At 50.4% G+C, this 23,735-nt stretch overlaps 1 protein-coding gene across 2 annotated transcripts in view; it reads right to left on the bottom strand.

The window, feature by feature from the left end:
- Window positions 1–23,735, bottom strand: part of BAZ1A (bromodomain adjacent to zinc finger domain 1A) — a 285,238-nt gene that overhangs the window by 149,971 nt on the left and 111,532 nt on the right. For both annotated transcript variants that reach the window (XM_075330124.1, XM_075330125.1), the window contains exons 10-15: window positions 21,148–21,243; window positions 18,636–18,774; window positions 17,400–17,546; window positions 10,871–10,966; window positions 9,003–9,227; window positions 8,748–8,913 (exon numbers count right to left, since the gene is read on the bottom strand). In XM_075330124.1, coding sequence (XP_075186239.1) covers window positions 8,748–8,913; window positions 9,003–9,227; window positions 10,871–10,966; window positions 17,400–17,546; window positions 18,636–18,774; window positions 21,148–21,243 — 869 coding nt within the window. The remainder of the gene's footprint in view (window positions 1–8,747; window positions 8,914–9,002; window positions 9,228–10,870; window positions 10,967–17,399; window positions 17,547–18,635; window positions 18,775–21,147; window positions 21,244–23,735) is intronic.

Genomic DNA, 23,735 nt, shown 5'->3' with positions numbered 1-23,735 from the left:
AAGCCTCCAGCATAGCAGACACGGCATAGGATGAAAAAGCCGAAGCTTGGGAAGTTAGGGCAACCATCTCAGCCATAGATTCTTTAGTGAGGGAATGCATCTCCTCTAGGGAAGCATAGATGCCTTTGAGAGCCCAGACTGCTGCAAAAGTCGGGGCGAACGAGGCCCCTGCCGCCTCATATACGGATTTGGCCAGAAGGTCAACCTGGCGGTCAGTGGAATCCTCAAGCGAGGTGCCATCAGCCACTGATACGACGGTCCGGGCTGAGAGTCTAGACACCGGGGGGTCTACCTTTGGTGAATGAGCCCACTCCTTGACCACCTCAGGTGGAAAGGGAAAACGGTCATCAGAACCACGCTTAGGGAAGCATTTGTCAGGGCAGGCCCTGGGCTTGGTCACAGCGGCCTGAAAACTGGAGTGGTTAAAGAACACACTCTTTGCTCTCTTAGGCGAGGTAAACTGGTGCTTTTCTGCCAGAGAGGGTTGCTCCTCTGATACTGGCGGATTGAGATCCAGTACAGAATTAATGGACGCAATCAAATCACTAACATCTGAGTCACTTTCGGACAGACCAATGGGGCACATGGAGGCAGTCTCCGAGCCCCCAGTAAAGGCATCCTCCTCATCCTGCGAGTCAGCTTCTGAAACCGAGCCGAGGGACGAAGGAGAGGGAGCCCTGCGTCTCTTTTTAGAAGGACGGGGCCTGGCTGCAGATGATGAATCCTCTGTGAGCTCCGGTCCTGAGAGAGACCTAGCAGCAGAGGCACCCTGTGAAGGGGGCTGATGCATGCTCAGCAAAGTCCTGGACAGATGTCCCATGGAGTCAGCAAAAGACTGGGAGATAGACCTGGTTAAGGATTCTACCCAAGCCGGGGGTTCAGCCACAGGAGCCGGAGCAGCCAGAGAGAACCCTGGGGGTGCGATTTCAGGCTGAGGCAACGTCAGGTTAGAGCAGGCATCACAATGTGGATAGGTGGTCGGTTCCGGCAGTAGGAGCCTACATGCAGTGCATACTGAAAACAACTTTGGAGCCTTGCTCCTCGTGTGTGACATGCTGCTGGAGTGAGGGCTCTGCCAGAATGACCCCCAGAGAGTATATACAGAAGGTCCACAACCAGAGGTTGTGGCTTACCAGACCGCTGGAGCGGTTTGTGTGCCCTCCAGATCCTGAAGCCCGGACTCCCAAGCACCTCAGCAGGGATGCTGCAGACCAGTGGTGATCGCAGGGAAAAAACGCTGAGAAAATGGCCACCGGAGTGAAGAGAGGGGGCGGGACTCACTCAGAGCGGGATCTGGAGGGCTAAAGAGATTCACAGGGGGGGAGACATGTACTCAGTGAGGAGTGTCTCTCCCCTTTGTAGAACGGCCGCTGGGCGGAGCCGCGCTGTCCCTCTGCATGAATGACATGCGAGGGCAGTGAAACCGAAAATAGGCCTCCGGCGAAGCCGGGGCCTAAATTTTAGCGGTGCGGCCGACGCGCAGGCACCATCGGCGCGGTTCTCAGGCGACAGCCAGGGAACCCTTCGGAAATGTCAGTAAAATCACTCACCACACTCTCCCACAACAATAAAGTACAAGGGACCCCAAATATAACCGTCTCAGGTACTTAGCTTGCTGAGATGCAGGGTTCCAAGTCCCTGAGGGATGAGCGAGACCGGTCTCATGCCAAGCATGGAGAACCGTGCTGGCTCCCACTTCAAGCCAGAGCCCCGGAGGGATGGTGAAGGAGCACGGCATGTAAGGCTCCAGCCTGGGAATCAACCTTAACAGCACCGCCGACACAGTGGGGTGAGAAGGGACATGCCGGGGGTCCAGGCTTGGACCCGCTTTTCTTCAAACTCTTTCCAAAAATGAAAAATCAGATGAGAATGCATGTGTGGATGTGACCTCCTGAACACAAAGCGATAAACTGGTTAGATCTGGATCTCCAGGGGGTGTATAAGCTCAGAGGGAGGAGCTACACTTTTGAGTGTAGTACTTTGTGTGTCCTCCGGAGGCAGAAGCTATACACCCAATGTCTGGGTCTCCCATAGGAACAATAAAGAAATTCTCCTTTTCTTTATCGTTCCTTTGGGAGACCCAGACCATGGGACGTTCCAAAGCTGTCCCTGGGTGGGAATAAACAAAAAACTAAGAAGTAGGCGGAGCCTAACTTTAAAAGTGGGCGACAGCCGCCTGAAGGATGCGTCTGCCCAAGCTCGCATCTGCCGAAGCATGAGCATGCACTTGGTAGTGCTTCGAAAAGGTATGCAGGCTAGTCCAAGTGGCAGCCTGACAGACTTGTTGAGCCGTAGCCTGGTGCCTAAAAGCCCAAGAGGCACTGACCGCTCTGGTCGAGTGTGCTTTGATCCCCGGCGGGGGAGGCACCTGAGTACTCTGGTAGGCGTCCGAAATGGTCGATCTAATCCAACGGGCCAAGGTCGGCTTAGAAGCAGAGAGACCCTTGCGCCGCCCTGTGGTTAGCACAAAAAGAGAGGTGCACCGCCTAAGCGCAGCGGTGCGAGACACATAGATCCGGAGAGCACGCACCAGATCTAGACTATGCAGCGCTTTCTCAAACAGGGGCCGGACAGAAGGAAGGCAAGGAAATATCCTGGTTAAGGTGGAAGGGATAGACCACCTTAGGAAGAAAGTCCGGGGTCGGACGGAGAACTACCTTGTGTTGGTGAAAAACCAAAAAAGGTGACTCCGAGGAGAACGCAGCCAAATCAGAGACTCTCCTGAGAGAAGTTATGGCAACTAGAAAGGCCACCTTTTGAGAAAGACGATACAAAGAAACCTCCCTAAGGGGCTCGAAAGGGGGTTTCTGCAATACCGTGAGGACCAAGTTAAGGTCCCAGGGATCCAAGGACCGCCGATAAGGCGGAATGATGTGAGACGCACCTTGCATGAAGGTGCGGATCTGAGCCAGCCGGGCGAAACGCCACTGGAACAGCACTGATAGAGCTGAGACTTGTCCCTTGAGAGCGTTGAGGGACAGTCCTAGCTGCAGACCGGACTGTAAAAAAGACAGAAGGGTCGGCAACGAGAATGGCCAAGGAGAATGGCAGGAAGAGCGACACCAGGACAGGAAAATTTTCCAAGTCCTGTGATAGATCTTGACGGAGGAAGACTTACAGGCCCGAGTCATAGTGGAGATGACGTCAGGAGGAATACCAGAAGCCGTCAAAATCCAGGACTCAAGAGCCACGCCGTCAATTTGAGTGCCGCAGAATTCGGGCGGAAAAACGGTCCTTGCGAGAGCAGGTCTGGACTGTCCGGAAGATGCCACGGCATCTCCACGGACAGTTGGAGCAGGTCCGGATACCAAGCTCGCCTGGGCCAGTCCGGTGCAATGAGGATGACTCGACGGCCCTCCATTCTGATCTTGCGCAGGACTCTGGGCAAGAGAGCTAGAAGGGGAAACACGTAGGACAGACGAAACTGGGACCAGTCTTGAACCAGAGCGTCCGCGGCGAAGGCCTGAGGATCGTGGGAGCGAGCCACGTAAACCGGAACCTTGTTGTTGTGACGGGATGCCATTAGGTCCACGTCCGGAGTGCCCCACTTGCGGCAGATTGACTGAAACACTGCCGGGTGCAGGGACCACTCGCCACCGTCCACGGATTGACGGCTGAGATAATCTGCCTCCCAGTTTTCTACGCCAGGGATGTGGACTGCGGATATGGTGGACTTGGAGTCCTCCGTCCATTGAAGAATGCGTTGGACCTCCAACATTGCCAGGCGGCAGCGTGTCCCGCCTTGGTGATTGATGTAGGCAACGGCTGTCGCGTTGTCTGACTGGACTCGAATGTGCCTGCCCGCCAACAGGTGGTGAAAGGCTAGGAGAGCTAGAAGCACAGCTCTGGTTTCCAGCACATTGATTGAAAGGGCTGACACGGACGGAGTCCAAGTGCCCTGTGCTCTGTGGTGGAGATATACCGCTCCCCAGCCGGATAGGCTGGCATCCGTGGTGAGAATCACCCAGGACGGAGCCAGGAAGGAGCGCCCTTGGGACAGGGAGAGGGGTCGAAGCCACCACTGAAGAGAGCTCCTGGTCCGTGGCGACAGAGCCACTAACCTCTGTAAGGAGGAAGGCCGCTTGTCCCAACAGCGGAGAATGTCCAGCTGCAGAGGACGCAGATGGAACTGGGCAAAGGGAACCGCCTCCATGGAGGCCACCATTTGACCCAGCACCTGCATCAGACGCCTGAGGGTATAACGGCGGGGCCTCAGGAGAGCGCGCACCACCAACCGGAGTGACAGCTGTTTGATTAAGGGCAACTTCACAAGTGCCGGCAAAGTCTCGAACTGCATCCCTAGGTACGTGAGACTCTGGGTCGGAGTCAGAGTGGATTTGGGAAGATTGACAATCCACCCGAATTGGGCTAGGGTGGCGAGAGTGAGCGAAACACTCCGCTGACAGTCTGCGCTGGATGGACCCTTGACCAGGTCGTCCAGATAAGGAAGCACTGCTAACCCCTGGAGGTGCAGGACCGCAATCACTGCCGCCATGACCTTGGTGAATACTCGAGGGGCCGTGGCTAACCCGAAGGGGAGAGCCACGAATTGGAAATGATCCTCTCCTATCGCAAAACGTAACCAACGCTGATGTGACACTGCGATTGGCACATGTAGATAGGCATCTCTGATGTCGATGGACGCCAGGAACTCCCCTTGGGTCATAGAGGCAATGACTGGTCGCAGAGACTCCATGCGAAAATGCCGCACCCGGACATGCTTGTTGAGAAGCTTGAGATCCAGGATGGGCCGGAAGGTACGGTCCTTTTTTGGAACTAGGAAGAGATTTGAGTAAAAACCTCTGAACCGTTCCTGAGCGGGAACTGGGACAATCACTCCGTTTGCCTGCAAGGACGCCACGGCCTGCGATAAGGCGGCGGCCTTGGAGCAGGGGGGAGTTGAGAGAAAAAAAATCTGTTTGGAGGGCTGGAAGAGAATTCTATCCTGTAGCCGTGGGAGATGATGTCTCTCACCCACTGATCGGAGACTTGCTTTAACCAAGCGTCGCCAAAGTGGGAGAGCCTGCCACCGACTAAGGACGTGGCTGGAGCGGGCCGAGAGTCATGAGGAAGCTGCCGCAGAACCTCCTGCGGTCTTCTGCGGACGCGCTTTTGGGTGCCAGTTGGATTTCTGATCCTTGGCTGAGTTAGCGGACGAGGCGGAAGGCTTAGAGGATGACCAGTTGGAGGAACGAAAGGAACGAAACCTCGATTGATTCCTACCCTGGGCGGGTTTCCTGGTCTTGGTTTGTGGCATGGAAGTACTCTTCCCGCCAGTAGCTTCTTTAATGATTTCATCCAGCTGTTCACCAAACAGCCGTGAACCAGCAAAAGGGAGCCCAGCAAGAAACTTCTTGGGAGAAGCATCTGCCTTCCACTCTCGAAGCCACAAAATCCTGCGGATAACAAGAGAATTAGCTGAAGCCACCGCAGTGCGGTGAGCAGCCTCTAGCATGGCAGACATGGCATAAGATGAAAAAGCTGAAGCCTGAGCAGTTAAGGTAACCATCTCAGGCATAGATTCCTTGGTGAGGGAATGCATCTCCTCTAGATAAGCAGAGATGGCTTTGAGAGCCCACACTGCTGCAAAAGTCGGGGAAAACGCGACCCCCGCAGCTTCATACACAGATTTGACCAGAAGGTCAATCTGACGGTCAGTGGAATCCTTAAGTGAGGTGCTGTCAAGCCACCGACACAATGGTCCTGGCTGATAGCCTAGACACCGGAGGGTCTACCTTTGGGGAGTGAGACCACTCCTTGACCACCTCAGGTGGAAATGGAAACCGGTCATCAGAACCACGCTTTGGAAAGCGTTTGTCAGGGCAGGCCCTGGGTTTGGTCACAGCGGTCTGAAACCTGGGGGGGTTAAAGAACACACTCTTCACTCTCTTAGGTGAGGTAAACTGATGTTTTTCTGCCAAAGAGAGTTGCTCCTCTGATACTGTCGGATTGAGATCCAGCACAGAATTAATAGAAGCAATCAAATCACTAAGATCTGAGTCACCCTCAGAGAAATCGATGGGATACATAGCCTCCGAGCCCCCAGTGAGGGCATCCTCCTCATCTTGAGAGTCAGCTCTTGAGACAGAGCCGTGGGATGGGGAGGGGGAGGAAACCCTGCGCCTTCTCTTAGAAACACCCTTAGAGGGGGGCTGATGCATATTCATCAAAGTCCTGGACAAAAGCCCCATGGACTCAGCAAATGACTGGGATATGGACCTAGAAAAGGACTCTACCCAGGCCGGGGGTTCAATCACAGGTGCAGCAGCAGCATGAGAGACCACTGGGGGTGAGACTCCAGGCTGTGGCACCGCCAAGTCAGAGCAGACATCACAATGTGGATAGGTGCTCGGCTCAGGCAGCAGGAGCTTACATGCAGTGCATGCAGAATAAAGCTTTGGAGCCTTGCTCCTTGTGTGAGACATGCTGCTGGAGTGGGGGCTTTGCAGAGAATGAACCCCAGGGAGAATATACAGAGGTCCACAACCGGAGACCGGCTGTGGCTTACCAGACCGCTGAGCGCGGTGTTGTGTGCCCTCCAGATCCCGAAGCCCGGTCCCCCAGTCGCAGCACCTCAGCAGAGATGCAGAATGCAGGATGTCCCAGAGCAGAGTGAACTCTGCCTGAGAAGAGGGCGTTCCTATAAAAGAGCGGGAACTGGAGGGCTATAGAGACCTGCAGGGAAGGAGGGACGCCCCAGCAGTGGGGAGTGTCCCTCCCCTGTGTAGAACGGCCGCCGGGAGGAGCAGAACCTGTCCCTCTGCATGAGTGACATGCGAGGGCAGGAAAATGAAACTAGGCCTCCGGCGAAGCCAGGGCCTAAATTTAAGCGGCGAGGCCGACAAGCAGGCACCATCGGCGCGGTTCTCAAGCAAAAGCTAGAGAATCCGCCGGAAAAGTTAAAACAATCACATACAGCATACTCTCCCCTTACAATAAAGAACCGGGACCCCCAACATAAACGTCTCAGGTACTTAGCTGCTGAGACGCAGGGCCATGTCCCTGGGGATGAGTGCTCCGGTCCAACAGAATCCTCAAGGGGCTGTGGATGGAGACCGGACTCCTGCCAGGCATGGAGACCGTGCTGGCTCCCACTTCAAGCCAGAGCCCAGAAGGGATGGTGAAGGAGCGCGGCATGTAAGGCTGCAGCCTTGTAAATCAACCTTAACAACACCGCCGACACAGTGGGGTGAGAAGGGACATGCCGGGAGTCCAGACATGGACCCGCTTTTCTTTAAACTCTTTCCAAAAGTCAAACAAATCAGATGAGAATGCATGTGTGGATGTATGCCTCCTGACACAAAGCAAAAAACTGGCTAGGACTGGCTACCAGGGGGTGTATAAGCTCAGAGGGAGGAGCTACACTTTTTAGTGTAGTACTTTGTGTGTCCTCCGGAGGCAGAAGCTAAACACCCATGGTCTGGGTCTCCCAAAGGAACGATAAAGAAATATCTCCTAACGATTTCACTAGACGCATCGGCATTCTAAGTCCTTTTGGCCAGCAACATTGTCATGACCCGCAGTGTCTTATGGCTGAAGGCATGGAACGTGGACACCGCATCCCAGAAGTCAACCTCCAGTCTCCCTTTCCAGGCCTCCTGACATTTCAGAGAAAAACTGGGCAATTACGTCACGGGGGGGTAAAAGCACCTCTGTTTCACAACAGAAGCCAAAATACCCACCCTCAAGAGATTCTCGTTTTCTTTCCTTTCCCTAATTTATTGGGAAACAGTCACCAGGACAAGTGTCTGATTTGCTGAGGAAAATAAGATGACACCTCCTTCAAGCCTACTCCCTCATGGCGTCCTCATGGGTACCAGGGCAAGCCTTCCAGATGCAACAGATTCTCTTCAGCATAATGGGGCGTATAACGACCTCGGCGGTCACAGCAGCTATTCTGACGACTCAGATCTCGATAGAGGCGTAGTGTTTCCACCCAGGCTTGCCTTTGTGTTGCCTTTTCCCCGCCCCTCTGCATAACAACAAGGTCGCTCGTCGTTATGGCGTCAAACACAGCGATGCATGCTGCCCTGCGGGACACCAACGATCAGAAAATGAACCAGGACGTTCAGGTACGATCGGCGATATCGCAGCCGGGGGCGGGGGTCGCTGCTATGTGTCACACATAGTGAGATCGCTAGCGAGGTCGCTGTTGCGTCTCAACAAAACCTGTGACGTTTCAGTGATCTCACTAACGGCATCGCTATGTGTAACGGGGCCTTTATCCTGGTTCAACAGACAGGATCCTTGTAGAGCTGCAGAACTGTGGCATTGGGATAGGAGAGGACTGCAGGCGCTGACAGTCCAGTGTCACACTATTCTCTCGGTCTCTAGGTGGGATATCGAAGTGACAACTCCGCTCTGTTGCCCAATAACAAGCCGAATCAAAAAGAGATATCATTAATAAAAGGAACAAAACTGAAAGGTAGAAATGGAGCCCTGTGTCTGCCTCCTACTGACACTAAGCTAAAACTAATCATCTCCGTGCTAGTTGGTGGGTGTATACGACTTTACCTAGTGTCAGCAGCATATACTCATGATCTCCTCTCTCCTGGGTGTTCTCCCCCAATGAAGCAATTAAGAAAATATCGACAGCAACTTTGCAATTATTTCTGGAGAGTGCAGTGAATCTTTAATTTTAAGTGTTGGTGAGCAGACACACTGGTTTAGACTATATTGCATAGTGCACGCCAATCCATGTTAGAACATTTAAGATATCTGCATTTATTTATTTTTCTAATACAAACCTAGCAGCAGCTTCTTCCCGTTCTCTTCGGTTCTGTTCCGCTTTTAGTTCCCTGAACTCATGCTTCATCTGTCGGAGCTCTTCAATGCAATCCTCAATATAGTCTCTGGTGGAAACTAAGGTGAGCAACTTCCCACACAGGGCATGAAGAATTTTCAACTTTTCATCTAAAACATAGATGTACCAATACACATGGCTAAATATTCTCAAATTTATTTACACGAGTAAAACAAGAATCACAATCGCCGTTTCTCACCAGGTAACAAGTCGTACACGGAGGTACTAGAAAGCTTCTTTAAGATGGCAGGATGGTTGATACGAAGCTCCAGACAAGCATCATCTGTCGCAAGGAAACCGCCCTGTTTCTGGTACCGATATTGAGCATTCGCAGAATTAGATTCCGCCCCGGAAGCCAAAATATGGAGACGGAGAATCTCCGAAAGTGTACAGCTATCTAGATCCAGCTCTTTTAGACTGCAGCCTAAGAAAAGAAAAAAAAAAAATAAATTTGTTCTGTATTTTAAATAAAATTTTAAAATAAATATCCCATCTGTAAGGAAAGGTCTTTCAAAATACATTGAAATCTCTACAACGAGCACTCAAAACAGCATTGGAAAGTGGCCAATAAAGGAAGGTAAGGCGAAGGGGTCTTCTGAAAGATGGCCAATATCTAAAGCTGAATATGTGTGGTGTGTGTGTGGTGTGTGTGTGGTGTGGGTGTGGTGTGGGTGTGGGTGTGGGTGTGGGTGTGTGTCCGGGATTGGCATCTGCACCGTCGCAGCTACAGCCACAAACTTTTGCACACTCACACGTCTGGACCCAGAGAGCGTGTTAGGCTATGTTTTGAGGGGAAATTTTAACCTCGTGCTTTACAGTTATTCGCCAATAAACCTGCCTCCATTAAAGCGAATGGAGCTGGGAGCCACAGTGCAGCCAGAACTTCAGAAGAATGCGCAGCCACGCCCTTATATGGAATGTTGGCGTGTCACAATGCAGCCAGGGAAAGAGACAGACACAGGGAAAAAGAGACAGACACAGGGAAAAAGAGACAGACACAGGGAAAGAAAGGGAAAAGAGATAGACAGGGAAAGTGACAGAGATAGATAGACAGACAGGGAAAGAGATTGAGACAGACGGAGACAGACAGGGAAAGAGAGACAGACAGAGATATATACAGAGGTGGAGACAGAGAATGGGAGAGAAACAGAGAGACAGTTACTATCCCGGGCATTAATACATTCTATTTATACATTCTATCCCGGGAATGTTAATACATTCTATTTTGTTAACAGTTATTAACCCGGGTGAAGCCGGGTAGTACAGCTAGTGCATAATATAGGGTGGCACGAAGAACATGCCATATGGTGTGGATATACACTAACACAGCAAAGTATTAAAGAAATCAAACATATTTGGTTGGTATGCCAATGTATGTAAAGTGCTGTGGAATAGCGCTATATAAATTAATAAATATTATAAATATTATATGTGAAAAGCATCTGCACCACATGTACCTTCGAGACTACTGCAGCCTAAACTGTGACTTGTAAAGTCACGAATAAGGCCAAATTTAGACCCACCGATTGCACACGATATAGGAATCTCAGGAGTACAGTATGTTTTGGTCAGCTTCAGATATGCATCCAATAAATTACAATATATTTTGGATCTTTGGAAATTTAAAGCCATTTTCTAATGTTGCACCAAATTACGTTGACATCTACATGGAGGATAATTTAATGTATATTTCATATTGAGCACATGTCCATTCCTGGATCAGTATAATGCTCGTTGATGGGGTAAAATGATCTTTTGGCTGACTTGAAAGAGGATTATTCTCGGCAGCACATGACGTTTGTTCTTGGCAGCACACGTCCTGTTTACATAGGGTGATGACCCTGTGTAAACAGGACATGTGCTGCCAAGAACAAACAGTCTATTCACACTGAATGATCCATTTCTGATCATAATGTGCACATCTGGACACCGGCCGGGCTGCGTGAACAGGATTTTTAATGACCACCAACTGGAAAATACTTACTGATCGGCGGTCATTTAACGTTGCATATTGCATAGTGTAAATGCATTTTTAGACAACTTGAGTTATTACATCGCCCAACATACCATGATTTAATTGGGGCCACGCTGCTGCTAAAGAGGCTACTGCGTACAGGGCAGACTTTGTGGTGTCCGTGTCCTCACCCAGGGCTTCTGTTAGGGCTGCAAAATGCAAATACAGTTAAAATGAAATAATCCTATAACTATAATTGAATAACTTCAAAATGGATAAAAAACAAAAAAAACAAACGTCATATAGAAACAAATACCTCTAAATTAGGAGCACAGCAAATAGTTGAGCTGTTAAATAAGGGAATTTTGTTTACTTACCGTAAATTCCTTTTCTTCTAGCTCCAATTGGGAGACCCAGACAGTGGGTGTATAGCTACTGCCTCTGGAGGCCGCACAAAGAACTACACTTAAAAGTGTAAGGCCCCTCCCCTTCTGGCTATACACCCTCCCGTAGGAGTACGGATTCCTCAGTTTTAGTACCAAAGCAAGAAGGAGGAAAGCCAATAACAGTTTCAAAAACAAATTCAATCCGATAACAAGATCGGAGAACTTAAGAAACAACATGAACAACATGTGCACCCGAAAAACGAAACCCTAAGAACAAATAGGGCGGGTGCTGGGTCTCCCAATTGGAGCTAGAAGAAAAGGAATTTACAGTAAGTAAACAAAATTCCCTTCTTTTTCGCTCCTAATTGGGAGACCCAGACAGTGGGACGTCCAAAAGCAGTCCCTGGGTGGGTAAAAAGATACCACATGAACGGGCTGTCAGACAGCCTCTTCCTACAGGTGGGCCACCGCCGCCTGAAGGACCTGTCTACCTAGGCTGGCATCTGCCGAAGCGTAGGTATGCACTTGATAGTGTTTGGTAAACGTGTGCAGACTCGACCAGGTAGCCGCCTGGCACACTTGCTGAGCCGTAGCCTGATGCCGCAATGCCCAGGACGCACCCACGGCTCTGGTAGAATGGGCCTTCAGTCCAGATGGAATCGGAAGCCCAGCAGAACGGTATGTGTGAAGAATTGGTTCCTTGATCCACCGCGCCAGGGTGGATTTGGAAGGTTGCGATCCCTTATGCTGACCAGCGACTAGGACAAAGAGCGCATCAGATCGGCGTAGAGACGCCGTGCGAGAAATGTAAATCCTGAGTGCTCTCACCAGGTCCAACAGATGTAAACCCTTTTCAAATTGGTGAACTGGATGCGGACACAAAGATGGCAAAGTGATATCCTGATTGAGATGAAAGGAAGAAACCACCTTGGGAGAAAACTCTGGAATTGGACGCAGTACTACCTTGTCTTGGTGAAACACCAGGAAGGGAGATTTGCAAGATAACGCCGCTAGCTCGGACACTCTTCGAAGAGACGTGACCGCCACAAGAAAAACTACCTTTTGTGAAAGCCGAGAAAGGGGAACCTCTTTCAAAGGCTCGAAAGGCGGCTTTTGGAGAGCAATGAGAACCTTGTTCAGATCCCAGGGTTCCAATGGCCGCTTGTAAGGAGGAACGATATGACAAACTCCTTGGAGAAACGTGCGTACTTTAGAAAGCCGTGCCAAGCGCTTCTGAAAGAATACGGATAGCGCGGAGACTTGACCCTTAAGCGAGCTAAGCGACAAACCTTTTTCCAACCCAGACTGCAGGAAGGAAAGAAAAATTGGCAATGCAAATGGCCAGGGAGAAAACCCTTGAGCCAAGCCCCACGCTAAGAATATCTTCCACGTCCTGTGATAGATCTTAGCTGAGGATGGTTTCCTAGCCTGTCTCATTGTGGCAACAACTTCATGAGATAAACCTGAGGCCGCTAGGATCCAGGACTCAATGGCCACACAGTCAGGTTCAGGGCCGCAGAATTCAGATGGAAAAACGGCCCTTGAGACAGCAAATCTGGACGGTTTGGTAGTGTCCACGGTTGGCCTACCGTGAGATGCCACAGATCCGGGTACCACGACCTTCTTGGCCAATCTGGAGCGACGAGTATGGCTCGATGGCAGTCGGACTTGATTTTCCGGAGAACTCTGGGTAACAATGCTAGAGGTGGGAACACATAGGGGAGTCGGAATTGCGACCAATCCTGAACCAAGGCGTCTGCCGCCAGCGCTCGGTGATCGTGAGACCGTGCCATGAAAACTGGGACCTTGTTGTTGTGCCGTGACGCCATCAGATCGACGTCCGGCGTCCCCCAGCGGCAACAGATCTGCTGAAACACGTCCGGGTGAAGGGACCATTCTCCTGCGTCCATGCCTTGGCGACTGAGAAAGTCTGCTTCCCAGTTTTCCACGCCTGGGATGTGAACTGCGGATATGGTGGACGCTCTGCTTTCCACCCACGTCAAAATCCGCTGGACTTCTTGAAAAGCTTGGCGACTGCGTGTTCCCCCTTGGTGGTTGATGTACGCCACCGCCGTGGAATTGTCCGACTGAATCCGAATCTGCTTGCCTTCCAGCCATTGTTGGAAGGCTCGGAGAGCAAGATAGATTGCTCTGATTTCCAGAACATTGATCTGCAGGGTGGACTCTTCCTGAGTCCACGTCCCCTGAGCCCTGTGGTGGAGAAACACCGCTCCCCACCCTGATAGGCTCGCATCCGTCGTGACCACTGCCCAGGACGGGGGAAGGAACGACTTTCCCTGTGACAATGAGGTGGGGAGAAGCCACCAACGCAGAGAGTCCTTGGCAGTCTGAGAGAGGGAGACAGTCCTGTCGAGGGACGTCGATTTCCCATCCCATTGGCGTAGAATGTCCCATTGTAGAGGGCGCAGATGAAACTGCGCGAACGGGACTGCCTCCATTGCTGCTACCATCTTTCCTAGGAAATGCATGAGGCGCCTCAGTGAGTGCGACTGGCTCTGAAGGAGAGATTGCACTCCAGTCCGTAGCGAGCACTGCTTGTCCAGTGGAAGCCTCACTATCGCTGAGAGAGTATGAAACTCCATGCCAAGATAAGTCAGAGATTGGGTCGGGGTTAGATGAGACTTTGGAAAGTTGATAATCCACCCGAAACTCTGGAGAGTGTCTAGTGCCACCTTCAGACTGTGTTGGCATGCCTCTTGAGAGGGTGCCTTTATAAGCAGGTCGTCTAGATACGGGATGACCGAGTGACCCTGCGAGTGCAGAACAGCTACTACTGCTGCCATGACTTTGGTGAAGACCCGGGGGGCTGTTGCCAGACCGAAAGGTAACGCTACGAACTGTAGGTGTTCGTCGTGTATGACGAAGCGTAGGAAACGCTGATGCTCTGGTGCAATCGGCACGTGGAGATACGCATCTTTGATATCTATTGATGCTAGAAAATCTCCTTGAGACATTGAGGCTATGACGGAGCGTAGGGATTCCATCCGGAACCTCCTGACTTTTACGTGTCTGTTGAGCAACTTTAGATCCAGGACGGGTCGATACGATCCGTCCTTTTTTGGGACCACAAACAGATTGGAGTAAAAACCGTGACCTTGTTCCTGAAGAGGGACGGAGGTCACCACTCCTTCCGCCTTTAGAGCGGCCACCGCCTGCAACAGAGCATCGGCTCGGTCTGGTGGTGGAGAAGTTCTGAAGAAACGAGTTGGCGGACGAGAACTGAACTCTATCCTGTACCCGTGAGACAGAATATCCCTCACCCAACGGTCTTTGACGCGTGACAGCCAAATGTCGCCAAAGTGGGAAAGCCTCCCACCGACCGCGGGTGTGGGAATCGGGGACCGCAAGTCAGGAGGACGCCGTCTTGGCAACGGTTCCTCCGGCTGTCCTTTTTGGGCGTGACTGAGACCTCCAAGAATCTGAGCGTCTCTGGTCTTTTTGAGTCTTTTTTCCGGCGTCCCCTGACGAGGCGAATTGGGACCTGCCCGGTCCTCGAAAGGACCGATAACCAGACTGACCCTTCCTCTGTTGGGGTTTGTTTTGTCTGTGTTGCGGTAAGGATGAGTCCTTACCCTTGGAGTGTTTGATGATTTCATCCAAACGCTCTCCAAACAATCGGTCACGAGAAAAAGGCAAATTGGTTAAGCACTTCTTGGAATGAGAATCTGCTTTCCAATGTCTCAACCACAGGGCCCTACGCAAAACAACGGAGTTGGCTGACGCCACTGCCGTGCGGCTTGTAGCGTCAAGAACAGCATTAATCGCGTACGACGCGAATGCCGCCATTTGCGAGGTCAATGGTGCTACCTGCGGGGCAAATGCACGTGTGACTGAGTCGACTCGCGCAAGCCCGGCTGAGATAGCTTGGAGTGCCCATACGGCCGCAAAAGAAGGCGCTAATGACGCTCCAATCGCTTCATAGATGGATTTCAGCCAGAGCTCCATCTGCCTGTCAGTGGCATCTTTAAGTGCCGCTCCATCTTCAACTGCAACCAAGGATCTAGCTGCAAGCCTGGAAATTGGAGGATCCACTTTTGGACACTGGGTCCAGCCCTTGACCACCTCAGGGGGAAAAGGGTAGCGTGTATCTTTAAGCCGTTTAGGAAAACGCCTTTCAGGATAAGCGTGGGGTTTCTGGATTGCGTCTCTAAAGTCAGCGTGGTCCAGAAAAGTGCTTAATGTACGCTTAGGGAATCTGAAATGGATTCTCTCGTGCTGCGAAGCTGACTCCTCTACAAGAGGAGCTGGTGGGGAAATATTTAACATCTTATTGATGTTAAATATAAGATCATTAACTATGGCGTCACCATCTGGTGTATCTAGATTGAGAGCGGTCCCAGGATCAGAATCCTGATCAGTTACGTCCGCCTCATCACCCATAGATTCATCTCGCTGGGATCCTGACCATTGAGATGAATGTGAAGGCCCGTCATAGCGAGCCCGCTTAGGCTGCCCGGGGCCATCGTCCGAGTCAGAGTCTTCACCCTGAGGTGTATATGCCCGTCCCGGAGCTTGGAGCTGAGGGGGACCAGGGGGCAATGATTGCACAGTGTCCGTGGCCTGAAGTACAGGCCTAGCTCGCAATGTGTCAAGAATTTGTGACATAGTGAGAGACATTCTGTCAGCAAAAGCTGCAAACTCAGTTCCTGTCACCTGGACAGTATTCACAGGTGGTACACCCTGGGTCACGTCCAGCAGAGGTCCCGACTGTGCAAGCGCCGCAGGGGCCGAGCACTGCACACAATGGGGGTCCGTGGAGCCTGCCGGTAGAAAAGTCCCACATGCGGTGCAGGAAGCATATAATGTCTGTGCCTTGGCACCCTTGCGTTTTACGGACGACATGCTGCTGGCTCTCTGCAATGTGAGAGAGTCTATAGCCAAAGGGCGACCAGCGCTATGTAATACCAAGTACTTGTAGAAACAAAATACTAAGAATACTACTGGCACAAGAGGGGGTGAGCCCTGAGGGCTGCTTACCGCCCGCTGAATAGCGGGTAAAAGGCGCAGAATTCCTTGTCTGGGTCTCCCCGGCTCCCCTCTGCAGCTCAGCGTGTCAGCAGGAATGGCTGCCGGTGTCTGTGGAGAGGGGCGGTCCGTGGGAGTTCCCAAACAAAAGTGCGGGAAACAGTGTCCCTCTGTGCCTATTGTGAGGGCTGGAGTATGTAAAAACGACTCCAGCCCTCAGCGCTGATGCACTGACCAGCGTCCCGCCCCTCTCCTGACTGGCAGGTCTGGGGGCGGGAACGAACGGAAGCAGGCCGCAAAAGCCGGGGACTCGAGTTATCAGCGCGGCCGCCGTAAAAGCGCGGGCCGCGCTGAAGTCCCCGGCGCACCACAAGTGCCAGCCGCGCCGCAGTCCCAGCGGCCGGCGTGACCGTTCCCAGAAGTGGCCAGCGTCCCGCCCCTCTCCTGACTGGCAGGTCTGGGGGCGGGAACGAACGGAAGCAGGCCGCAAAAGCCGGGGACTCGAGTTATCAGCGCGGCCGCCGTAAAAGCGCGGGCCGCGCTGAAGTCCCCGGCGCACCACAAGTGCCAGCCGCGCCGCAGTCCCAGCGGCCGGCGCGACCGATTCCTAGAAGTGTGCCTGCTTCAGCGAAGCTGAATGAGGCCATGGCACAAGCGCCGTAGCGCTGATGTCCCCCGGCGCACTACAACACCCAGCATGCTGCGGTGTGAGCGCCAAATGCACGGGGACACAGAGTACCTTGAGGAAGCAGGGCCATGTCCCTGATGTACTCCGCTCCATCCAGCATCTTCTCCAGGGGCTGTAGATGGAGCACGGTCTCAGTGCCTGGAGACCAGTAAATCCCACTTCACCCAGAGCCCTGTAAAAAGGGATGGGGAAGGAATCAGCATGTGGGCTCCTGCCGCCGTACCCGCAATGGGTACCTCAACCTTACAAATACCTCCGACATACAGTGGGGTGAGAAGGGAGCATGCTGGGAGCCCTGTATGGGCCCTCTTTTCTTCCATCCGACATAGTCAGCAGCTGCTGCTGACTAAAAACAATGGAGCTATGCGTGCGTGTCTGACCTCCTGCGCACAAAGCTAAAACTGAGGAATCCGTACTCCTACGGGAGGGTGTATAGCCAGAAGGGGAGGGGCCTTACACTTTTAAGTGTAGTTCTTTGTGCGGCCTCCAGAGGCAGTAGCTATACACCCACTGTCTGGGTCTCCCAATTAGGAGCGAAAAAGAAAGGCTCTTTTTACTTATAAGAATGTGTTACATGTTTACCTTTTGCTTTTGCTTCTGTTATTTGGTCATTGGCCACATCTTCCGCCTCTTCTGCTAATGCCTGGAAAATGGCACTCAGGAAAAAGAAAAGCAGCTCGCAAAGGGGACCTTCTGGATTGTTGCCCACTAAAGCCTCCTCAAGAATTTCTGCCAATGGAAAGACAAAAATCAGTTCATTTCATACACATATCCTCAAAATATATTATGAATTGGGCGCCGTCTAGTTTGGATTACTCAATCCTTATCTTACTTACACAGTGCCATCATATTTCGCAGTGCTTTACAGATTTGATCATCCAAAGATACGTCTTTGGAGTGTGGGATAAAACCGGAGTACCCAGAGGAAACCCACACAAATATGAGGAGCACATACAAACTCTTTACAGATGACCTTAGTGGGATTTGGACCCAGTTCCCCAGTGCTAAAAGGCAACACTAAGCCACTGGGCTGCCTGAGGGGCTTAAAGGGAACCCTGTCACCAGTATTTTCGTATATGAGCTAATATCACTTCCGTACTCTGCACCTGTGCTGCATTTTAAAATGTTGTGTATTGTGTCCTGAACACCCCCCCCACCCCCAACTTATCCTTTAAAAACTTTTTCAATATCTCCCGCGCTGTACATCTGACTGGCCCAATGGAAGTCATTACATTGGCTTTTGTCCCTGCTCTCCGCAGCCGATTTCAATCCTCCCGATGTGATTGAAGCATCCTGCGTCATCCACGTAGCCGGATGAAATCTTGCTCCTTTGCAGGGACATCCTTGCAGTTCGCGCAAGCGCAATTCACTTCGAATGGTTCCGGTAAGCAGAAGGCGGAAATGTGTGCCAACGCACGCGCAATTAGGTTTCAGACTCAGCCAGCAGCAGGGCAAAGTGCCTGTGTGAACCGGAAACGTCCCTGCACAACCGCAAGATTTCGCTCATCTAGGTGGATGACGTATGACGCTTTATCCACAACAATCAAATTGGGAGGATGGCAATTAACAGGGGAGAGTGGAGAGATGGGAGACGCTCCAATGACACCCATCGGACCTGATCGGTCAAATTTGCATACAGTGCAAGAGCTATTCAAATGTTTTTTTGGGGGGGGCAATACAGGGGCCATATATGGTAGACATATTTTATGTGATTAAGAGGTGACCAGAACAATTGGTTAATTGCCAAGCCATCTTCAATTAAAAACGGGTTTCTTTAATTGAGACAACTCCATAAAGTAAACACTTTAAACCACCTACCCAATGTCATTCCTTCTGGAAACTCATCCTGAAGGTCGAACAGAGTACCAAATGCATAAAGGAATTCTAAAACCATGATGGCATCCCCAAAACAATCAGGAGGGAGTCTGGTTTTCACTGGAACCGGAGAAGGAAGATCCTAAGTAGTCAAGAAAAAAAAAAGAACAGAGGATGAAAGAAAAGGGTATTCGTGAACAGCTGGCTTTAGTGTTGGAGAGGAGCTTCTCAAACGGATCAGACATATACTTTTGTATTTACTGGATATATTGAGTGGTGGTTGGCGGTCACCTTAGTGATAGTGAATGTGTGTAGGTCAGAGGAGAGCCATGGGGGACACCTAAATGTTATCCTTTATACGTTACTCTGCAGAGTTTTTGGCCTGCTTCGAATCAGAAATTTTAAAAAAGGGAACCTGTCAGGTCCTCTGTGCCCCGAAACCACGGGCAGTTCTGTGCAGATATAAATTTCATGCCTAACAGTCCCTTCATGTAGTTGCATTTATAAACAGATCTTTTGAAAAAGTATTTCTAAAGTCCTTTCATCAGCTGCCAATTAAGGCTTTGATTAGTCACAGGGGCGTTCGTTCGTTGACTGTTTGGCCCACTTACAGTGCCTTTGGAAAGTATTCGGCCCCCTTGAATTTTTCAACCTTCCCACATTTCAGGCTTCAAACAGATAAAATTTTAATGTTATGGTGAAGAATCAACAACAAGTGGACACAATTGTGAAGTTGAACGAAATTTATTGCTTATTTTAAATTTTTGTAAAAAAATAAACATAAAATTGCGGCGTGCAATATTATTCAGCCCCTTTACTTTCAGTGCAGCAAACTCACTCCAGGAGTTCATTGAGGATCCCTGAATGATCCAATGTTGTCCTAAATGACTGATGATGATAAATATAATCCCCTGTGTGTAATCGTCTCCGTATCAATGCACCTGCTCTGTGATAGTCTCAGGGTTCTGTTTAAAGCACAGAGAGCATCATGAAGACAAAGGAACACAACAGGCAGGTCCGTGATACTGTTGTGGAGAAGTTTAAAGCCGGATTTGGTTACAAAAAGATTTCCAAAACTTTAAACATCCCAAGAAGCACTGTGCAAGCGATCATATTGCAATGGAACGAGTATCATACCACTGCAAATCTACTAAGACCCGGCCGTCCATCCAAACTTTCATCTCAAACAAGGAGAAGACTGATCAGAGATGCAGCCAAGAGACCCATGATCACTCTGGAAGAACAGCAGAGATCTACAGCTGAGGTGGGAGAGTCTGTCCATAGGACAACAATCAGTCGTACACTGCACAAATCTGGCCTTTATGGAAGAGTGGCAAGAAGATAGCCATTTCTCAAAGATATCCATAAAAAGTGTTGTTTAAAGATTAGCAAGCCACCTGGGAGACACCAAACACGTGGAAGAAAGTGCTCTGGTCAGATGAAACCAAAATCTAACTATTTGGGCACAATGCCAAATGATATGTTTGGCATAAAAGCAACACAGCTCATCGCCCTGAACACACCATCCCCACTGTCAAACATGGTGGTGGCAGCATCATGGTTTGGGCCTGCTTTTCTTCAGCAGGGACAGGGAAGATGGTTAAAATTGATGCGAAGATGGATGGAGCCAGATACAGGACCATTCTTGAAGAAAACCTGTTGGAGTCTGCGAGAGACCTGAGACTGGGACGGAGATTTGTCTTCCAACAAGACAATGATCCCAAACAAAGCAAAATCTACAATGGAATGGTTCACAAATAAAACGTATCCAGGTGTTAGAATGGCCAAGTCACAGTCCAGACCTGAACCCAATCGAAAATCTGTGGAAAGAGCTGAAAACTGCTGTTCACAAACACCTCCATCCAACCTCACTCAGCTCCAGCTGTTTACAAAGGAAGAATGGCCGAGAATTTCAGTCTCTCGATGTGCAAAACCGATACAGATACCCCAAGAGACTTGTGCTGTAATCGCAGCAAAAGGGGGCACTACAACGTATTAACTTAAAAGGGGATGAATAATATTGCACGCCCCAATTTTGAGTTTATTTTTTACAAAAATTTCAAATAAGCAATAAATTTTGTTCAACTTCACAATTGTGTCCACTTGTTGTTGATTCTTTACCATAAAATTTTTATCTTTATGTTTGAAGCCTGAAATGTGGGAAAAGGCTGAAAAATTCAAGGGGGCTGAATACTTTCGCAAGGCACTGTACCATGTGGGCACAAGATCTGTATATGTATGCTACTACATGAAGAGGCAGTTAGGCAGGGAAGTGTGATTTGTGGACAGAACTGCTCCTGGGGGCATAGGGGACCTGACCGGTTCCTTTTAAGCATTACTAAAGCATTAATATTTATCTGCTCTTGTGCTGTATATACGTGTGCACTTCCCTTCTGTAGTCAGAATTGTGCATCACTGTTTCTTGTATTTTTAAAAGATACTCTTAGCACATTGGCCTTTTTAGGGGCAGGGCTCAGGAAGCAAAGAGAGCAGTTCGCGCAAAGCAACCAGCTACCTTCAAGTCATCGCACTCGAGGTCATCCCGTCTTTGATGCCACAGTTTTAAGCGTTCTGCGTATTTACGCTTCTCCGCACGGATTTTCTCTCTCTCCTGAAACAAGAAGAGCAAATGCTGATGGACTGGTAAACACCGCATCAGTCCATGTTGATGTATTGCAGCCTTATGTACAAAACCAATCTCTCACAGGAGGATTAATGCCATCTGATCCACTTCCACCGATCTCACTCCATCCAAGTCGAGCAATCTTAGGGCTCATGCAGACGTCTGCAAAATCGGTCAGATTTTGGACCACAATGCACGGACTGGCTGAGGGTCTCCTGACCGGATCATGACAGCTCCATATATTTCTATGAGGCTGTGACGCTCGGTTAGGGAGATAGGAACATTTTGCACGGGCGTCTGCATGAGCCAATACACAGTTCCCACCCTTTGAGAACCGTGGTGTATACAGCACAGTCAACACCCTTTATAAATAGAGGTCAGGGTTTTTGGAGAGGGGAGGTAAAGATAATGGTTCTCACTGATTCACTGGGAATCAGAAGATGCTGTACAGTATATACAGGTATCGTGGAAACAAAACATTTATAGGACATCATGAATGAAATCATTTGACTTCTGCAATTAGTTCTTCTTCAAGATTGCATCAAAGTTATAGCATATTGCAATAGATCTCAGTTTCTATGCCCAAGTGATCCCATGTCAAATCAAAATTTCCCGCCAAGTCTAAAATAACACAGTGGTGCAGATTAGGGGTATAATATGAGGTGCGCTAGTACCATCCATATGCAAAGAAAGCATGTGGAAGAAGAAGGGAATTTTGTTTACTTACCGTAAATTCCTTTTCTTCTAGCTCCAATTGGGAGACCCAGACAATTGGGTGTATAGCTATTGCCTCTGGAGGCCACACAAAGTATTACACTTAAAAGTGTAAGGCCCCTCCCCTTCTGGCTATACACCCCCAGTGGGATCACTGGCTCACCAGTTTTAGTGCCAAAGCAAGAAGGAGGAAAGCCAATAACTGGTTTAAAGACCAATTCAATCCGAGGAAACATCGGAGAACTGAACCATACCACATGAACAACATGTGTACCCGAAAAAACAGAAAAACCCCGAGAAAACAGGGCGGGTGCTGGGTCTCCCAATTGGAGCTAGAAGAAAAGGAATTTACGGTAAGTAAACAAAATTCCCTTCTTCTTTGTCGCTCCATTGGGAGACCCAGACAATTGGGATGTCCAAAAGCAATCCCTGGGTGGGTAAAAGAATACCTCATGATAGGGCCGTCAAACGGCCCTCTCCTACAGGTGGCCAACCGCCGCCTGAATGACTTATCTACCTAGGCTGGCGTCTGCCGAAGCGTAGGTATGCATCTGATAATGCTTGGTAAAAGTAAGTAGACTCGACCAGGTGGGTGCCTGACACACCTGCTGAGCCGTAGCCTGGTGCCGTAATGCCCAGGATGCACCCACGGCTCTGGTAGAATGGGCCTTCGGCCTTGAGAGAACCAGAAGCCCAGTAGAACTGTAGGTTTCAAGAATTGGTTCCTCGAGCCCCCGAGCAAGGGTGGATCTGGAAGCTTGCGACTGTTTACGCCGACCAGCGACAAGGACAAAGAGTGCATCCGGGTGGCGCAGGAGCGCCATGCGGGAAGTAGAACCTGAGTGCTCTCACCAGAACCAACAGATGCAAATCTTTCTGAAATTGATGGACTGGACGAGGACACAAAGAAGGTGAGGTGATATCCTGATTGATATGAAAATGGGATACCACCTTAGGGAGAAATTCCGGAACCGGACGCAGAACTACCCTGTCCTGGTGAAGGACCAGGAAGGGAGTTTGTATGAGAGCGTTGCTAGCTCGGAAACTCTCCTAAGAGACGAGACCGTTACTAGAAGGCCACTTCCCGTGAAAAACGGGAAGGGAGACATCCTTCAAAGGCTCGAAAGGCGGCATCTGGAGAGCAATTAGAACCTACACTAGGTTCCAGGACTCAATGCCACACCATCCGGTTGAGGGCCGTAGATTCAAATGGAAGAATGGCCCTTGAGACAGCCAGTCTGATTGGTCTGGTAGTGCCCCCGGTTAGCCTACCGTGAGGCACCACAGAACCGAGTACCACAACATCCTCGGCCAATTTGTAGCGACGAGGATGGCGCGGCCGCAGTCGGTCTTGATCTAGCGCAGTACTCTGGGCAACAATGCCAGAGGTGGCACCTAAGGTAGCTGGAACTGCGACCAATGCTGAACTAAGGCGTTTGCCGCCAGAGCTCGATGATTGTGAAACCGTGCCATGAAGCTGGCACATTGTTGTTGTGCCGTGACGCCATTAGATCGACGTCCGGCCTCTGTCAGCGGCGCCAGATCTCCTGAAACCCGTCCGGGTGAGGAGACCATACTCTTTCGGCCACACCTCAGCGACTTAGGAAGTCAGCTTCCTAGTTTCCACACTTGGGATGTGAATTGTGGATATGGTGGATGCCGTGTCTTCCACCCACATCAGAACCTGCCGGACTTCCTGGAAGGCTTGCCGGTTGCGCGTTCTTCCTTGGTGGTTGATGTATGCCACCGCTGTGGAGCTGTCCGAC

This window comes from Anomaloglossus baeobatrachus, chromosome 12 (assembly GCF_048569485.1).
Source record: "Anomaloglossus baeobatrachus isolate aAnoBae1 chromosome 12, aAnoBae1.hap1, whole genome shotgun sequence".
NCBI classification, from domain to species: domain Eukaryota; kingdom Metazoa; phylum Chordata; class Amphibia; order Anura; family Aromobatidae; genus Anomaloglossus; species Anomaloglossus baeobatrachus.
The sequence above is the reverse complement of the archived record's forward strand: the minus strand, read 5'-3'. Positions and strand labels throughout refer to the sequence as shown.